The sequence below is a fragment of the Phaenicophaeus curvirostris genome, chromosome 26 (assembly GCF_032191515.1).
Source record: "Phaenicophaeus curvirostris isolate KB17595 chromosome 26, BPBGC_Pcur_1.0, whole genome shotgun sequence".
Lineage (NCBI taxonomy): Eukaryota > Metazoa > Chordata > Aves > Cuculiformes > Cuculidae > Phaenicophaeus > Phaenicophaeus curvirostris.
In genome coordinates, this window is record NC_091417.1 from 6,102,944 (window position 1) to 6,108,693 (window position 5,750).

Genomic DNA, 5,750 nt, shown 5'->3' on the forward strand with positions numbered 1-5,750 from the left:
AACCCAGAGCCGAGCTCACCTGGGGAAGCCCAAAGCCCAGGATGAAGTTTCAGGGAGCTCCATGAGGAAATGGGCTGCAGGTGGAGCTGGGGCTGGGGGCGCAGGTGTGGGTGCTCAGCCCCCTGCAGGAACCCACCCAGCGCTGGGGAGGGAGTGGGGTGTGTGTCCAGGATTGGCCTGCAGGTGGATTTAGCTCCAGACAGGAGGCTGGGCCTGGATCTGTGTTGGGAGAGCTGAGCTCTCTGCTCTGTGATGAGGTGAGTCAGGTCTCTGCAGCCCCTTCTCCATGGGTGAGACATCTTTCCCCCCATCGCAGCCCTCTGACCCCTAGAGGGGGCGTCAGGGGTTTGGGACCGTGGTGCTGGACATCGTTTGGGGAGGGCTTGGCGATGATGCTGGTTGTTGTTTATCCCCCAAGTCCGGAAGCTTTCTGCTGGGAAGGAAAGGGAGGGGAGAAGTGGGGCCGTTCCCAGCACTGGAGCAGGAGGGATGCTCCTGGCTCTGGCTGGAGACAGCCCCGAGACATCCCTGGGGTCCCACTGGTCCTTGACCCTGGTATTGCCCCTTCCTCCCAGCTCCCTGGTGTCTCTGCAGTGACCAGAAAGGACCAAGGACCTGCTGGTGGCCGGGGACAGGACGGAACCAGGTGGAGACAGGTCAGTGCTGTGGCTCTTGGGTTGGGTTGTCCCGCTAGCACCCTTGGGTGTCATCACCCTGGCCTCCCAATGTTCATGTTCAGCTGGGGTTGTTTAGCCTGGAGAAGAGGAGGCTGAGGGGAGACCTCATTGCTCTCTACAACTCCCTGAGTGGAGGTTGTAGAGAGGAGGGTGCTGGCCTCTTCTCCCAAGTGACAGGGGACAGGATGAGAGGGAATGGCCTCAAGCTCTGCCAGAGGAGGTTTAAGCTGGACATTAGGAAAAAATTTTTCACGGAAAGGGTCATTGGGCACTGGAACAGGCTACCAAGGGAGGGGGTTGAGTCACCTTCCCTGGAGGTGTTTAAGGCACGGGTGGACGAGGTGCTAAGGGGCATGGTGTTTAGTGTTGGATAGGAATGGTTGTACTCGATGATCCGGTGGGTCTCTTCCAACCTGGTTATTCTATGATTCTATGATCCTATGTGGATATAACGCGGAGGAGAAGTGTGTAACGCAACAGGTCCTTTGCCCTAGAAGAGCAGCTTTTCCTGGGGATTTCCTGGCTGATGCAAGACGGGGCATGAGAAAAACAATGGCTTTGAGCCTAAGGTGCTGCTGGAAAGAGGTTGTCCCCATCCTAGAAGGGACCTTGCTTAATGGGGTTTGGCTGCTCTCTGGGGGTTGCTGGGTGCACCAGGGTGTCAGCCCTTGGGTAGGGTGGGGAGTGGAGGTGGAGGAGGAATGATGCTGATGGTCTTGTGTGGCAGGGAGAAGGTGCGGCGCTCCAGGGAGCAGCTGGAGTGGACACAGGGCATCAGCACCCTCAGCACCCTCATCCAGCACCCATCCTGACTGTGCCGGCACCCAGCGAGGAGCTGGTGGCATCAACATGTCCCAGGCAGAAGGTACTGCTGAGCCCTCCCTTGGTCCTGGGGGAGGCCCAGGCTTTGCATGGGAACCCCGGTTCTGGTGTGACATCCCCCACCCCAAATCAGCACCCATCTCCCTCCCCTCCTCTTCAATCTCCCTGCTTCATTTGGAATTTTGATCCAAGCCCTGGGCTGCTCCAGGAGCTCCTGTGGCAGCAGCTCCTGTCCCCATGTTCCCCCTAGGTCCCATCCGCACTGCACGGGGATGTGGTTGGAAATGGATGGATGGGGAGCGGGCACAGAAATAAGCCCTGGAGGGGGAATGCAGGCAGCTGGTCCCCAAAGTGTGAGGGAACTACACATGAACCACCCTGCTCCATCCCTCCCAGGAGACGAGGAGACCTTTGAATACTGTGATGTGGTCATCAACAGCCAGGAAAAGGTTTCTGATGTGTACACGCAGCTGGAGAAGCTGGGAGAGTAAGTGGAGGTCCCATTTCCCCACCTCTTTGGGGTGGTCCATGGTTCTCCATGCGCAGCCCATGGTGGGATGCCGTGTGGTGGTGATGGATCTTCCATCCTCGCTTTGTCCCAGGGGAAAATTTGGAACCGTGTACCGGCTGCAGGAGAAAGCCACCGGCAAAATCAGGGCTGGGAAGTATTTCCGGACACGGACAGCTAAAGAGAAGCAGGCTGCTCGGGCCGAGGTGGAGCTCATGAACCTCCTGCACCACCCACGCCTCGTGCAGTGTCTCGCCGCCTTCCAGGGTCCTGCTGAGCTGGTGATGGTGATGGAGTAGTGAGTGGAGGGTTGGAGTCAAGTTTGGGGGTGGTGGGGGCAGTGCTGGACCCCGCAAAGAAGTGCATGGTAGGCGGGGAGGAGTCCCTGCACTGTGGGATGTTGGTGTGGGATGTAGGATGGATGGGGAGCCTGCAGAGCCTGGAGATAGGATTCAGAGGTCCTTCCAGAACGTTAAGTCTGGGTTCCCCAGTGAGGCTTCTCCTTGGATCTGTTAGACCCCAGTGAGGCCTCCAGAACTTTGTCGTCCTCAGCATGGCAGTTGGGGATGGGTTCTTGCACTGTGGGGTGCTGGCATGGGGTGTGGGATGGATGGGGAGCTTTCAGACTCTGGAGATACGGGTGGTGAGATCTTCCCAGAGCGCTGAGGTTGGGTTCCCCTGTGAGGCTTCTCCTTGGTGGACCTCAATGTGGCTTTTCCAGGACCTTGTCCTCACCCTAGGTGGCAGGTGGGGTGGGGCCCTTGCATTGTGGGTGCTGGCACGGAGCATAGGATGGATGGGGAACCTGCAGACCCTGGAGATATTGGTGGTGAGATCCTCCCAGAGCATTGAGTTTGGGGTCCTCAGAGAGCGTTCTCCTCCTTGGGGCTGGTAGGTCCCCAGCACTTTGCCATCCCCCAGCGTGGCAGGTGGAGAGCTCTTTGAGCGCATTGTGGATGATGACTTCGAGCACACGGAGCCCAGCAGCGCCCAGTATGTGCGGCAGATCCTGGAGGGGCTGCAGTTCATGCATGACCAGGCCATCGTCCACCTTGACCTCAAACCTGAGAACATCGTCTGCATCAGTCCTGGTAGCCACTGGCTCAAGATCATTGACTTTGGCTTGGCGCGAAAGCTGGGTGAGCATGGAAGGGGCATCCTGGAGAACCAGGGCAGGGACTGTCACTGCCACAGGGACAAGATCTGGCGTCCTCCTGCCCGCGCCTTTGGCATGGACAGCTCTGTGGCACCATGATCCTTCCTGGTGACCATAAGACGCTCTGGGGGAAATCTGCCTGGCCTTAGCCCTGCATCTGCAGTGGGGATCCCAGAGACCCCCCGTCCCTGTGGGTACCCAGCAGCCAGAGATGCTCTAGATCATCACCAAGACCTGGAGTGGGGCAGATCCACCTGGATGCAGGGAGTCATCCACCCAGCACCTGCTGGGGTGCAGCTGGGCTGCCCCATGGAAATCCCAGCTGGACACCTTCCCCACAGTCTCTATCTTCTCTGCAGCTCCAGACACCCCTGTGAAGGTGCTGCACGGCACTCCTGAGTTCATGGCTCCAGAAGTGGTCGCCTTTGAGCCTGTGGGCTTCACCACAGACATGTGGAGCGTTGGCGTCATCTGCTACATCCTGTGAGTGGCCTCCTGGGGACAGCAGGCTGGGCTGGAGGGGGTTGAGCTGTCACTGATGTCCTTGCATCACCTCTCCAGGCTGAGTGGGGAGTCCCCGTTCCAGGGGGACAATGACATGGAAACACTGAGCAACATCACAGCTGCACAGTGGGACTTTGAGGAGGAGACCTTCTCGGAGATCTCTGAGCAGGCCAAGGACTTCATCAGCGAGCTGCTGCAGAAGGACCCCCGGTAGGACCTGGGGGTGGCTGTGGGGTGCAGGACTGGGGTTGGGCTGGGTTTTGGGGCGCCAACGGGGTGGGCAGGAGAAAACATTCAGTGTGGTTGGTGGAAGTGATTCTCTGTGCCAGCTGCTGAGGGTCTGGTGGTTGTGCAGCCCCCCGATGATCACCCCATCTGCCCCCCAGCCACCGTCTCTCCAGCACGGGGGCTCTCCTGCACCCCTGGCTGCAGCAGCCCCAGCCCCGCAGCTCAAAGGTGCTGTCAAAGGAGAGGATCAAGCAGTTCCTGACTCGTCGGAAGTGGCAGGTACCTGGGGTGCTGATGAGGACGTGAGGATGGGGATGGCTCTGGTGGAGTTCAATGCCATTCCTCTTCTCTCCAGAAAACAGGCAAAGCCTTGCTGGCCCTCAACAGGTTGACCCTGCTGTCCCAGACCCCAGAGAGGAAAGCGCCAGAGGCTCAGGATGAGGAAGGTGAAGCACCATCCCAAACACATCCCATCAGTCCATTCTGCTCTGCCACTCCCAACTCATGCTCCTGGGCAGCTTCTCCCACCTTTATTCCAACCTACTCTGGTGCCACCAAGCACCCAGGCTCGTCCCCAGCTTGGCATTGCTGCTCCAGCTTCCCCAGGGTCTTCTCCATCCTTATCTCTTTGAGACCATCTTTGATATGGCCTTGGAATAGGCCCATCCCAGTCTACAGGGCTGGGATCTGCGTGTGATCCAGGGCTGATCCCTGCAGGACCCCATGAATCACCCATGGGTGCCACACGTGTCCCTCAGCAGAGGAGGGAGGTTGAACTCTGCCATCTCCTCACTGTTCCCTCTGTCTGTCTGCCCACAGACCTGGGCTGCAGCCCGGAGGAGGACCAAGCCTCTGGATCTCCGCCCCAGCCAGGACCTACCTTCTTGGAGCTGCTGAGGGACCGGGAGGAGGAGGAAGGTGGGGGCACTGTGGCTGTAGGGGAGGCAGAGAGCAGTGGTGGCGTGGCTGTGCCACCCCAGCCCTAGACCCCGGAGAGCAGCTGGAGAGAGCCCAGCAGGGCGGGATGGAGATGAAGCCTCCTCCTCCAGCAGCTCCCACGATGACCTGGACCCTGGGGTGGACACAGAGCCCAGTGCTCCTTTATTGCAGGGGGGCTCTGGTGTCCCACCATGTCCCTGTGCTGGGGTGGGGACAGCAGGCATGGCATGTCCAACCCTCCTGTCTTCGTGGCCACCGGGGGTAGAGCTGTCACCAATAAAGCCCTGAGGATCTCTGCACTCCCTCTGCTGCTCTTTTTGACCCTGGGAGGGGTGGAAAAGAGCAGCCAAAGCTGTGCCCTCCCTTTGGGAGCTGGCACCAGGCTCCCCTGTCAAGCTGGGCCACCACCTTTTGTCTTCTCCAGGGGAGATACTGGCCCTGGGGACAGGGACTGAGTGGGGATGGCTCTAGCAGCAGCCCTGGAGGCTTGTTTGGAAGTGTCCTTTCATCACCAAGGGGTGGTTGGGTTCGTATCCTGAGCCCACAGGCAAGTGGAGCCAGGGTGAGCCCTGGGAGCTCTGGTCTTTCCCTTTCTGGGCCAGCTCTGGTACCAGCAGGGCTGGAGGGATCCAGAAACTGCTGAGTGACCTCCAACCTTCTTGAACGGATGCAGCTTGGGTAGAAATCAGGGCTTGGGAGCCGCTCTTCTTCACAAGGGGCTCAGCCCTGCTCTCGGGGAAGGACAACCCCAGGCACCAGCATGTGCTGGGGGGCACCCAGCTGGGGAGCAGCTTGGCAGAAGTGGACCTGGAGGTCCTGGGGGTCACCAGGTTGACAATGATCCAGCAACATGACCTTGCTGCAAAGAAGGTGAATGGTGGCCTGGGCTGCATTAGACACGGTGTTGCCAGCAGGT

The 5,750-nt window shown here is 59.4% G+C and overlaps 1 protein-coding gene across 1 annotated transcript; it reads left to right on the forward strand.

The window, feature by feature from the left end:
• Positions 1–453: 453 nt before the first annotated feature.
• Positions 454–5,133, forward strand: LOC138731269 (myosin light chain kinase, smooth muscle-like). The gene is made up of 10 exons (XM_069877082.1): positions 454–656; positions 1,405–1,542; positions 1,896–1,986; positions 2,102–2,305; positions 2,929–3,146; positions 3,523–3,646; positions 3,725–3,877; positions 4,054–4,174; positions 4,251–4,341; positions 4,715–5,133. Exons 2-10 carry the CDS (start codon positions 1,527–1,529, stop codon positions 4,879–4,881), a joined length of 1,185 nt encoding a protein of 394 aa, XP_069733183.1. The 5' UTR covers positions 454–656; positions 1,405–1,526; the 3' UTR covers positions 4,882–5,133.
• Positions 5,134–5,750: the final 617 nt, after the last annotated feature.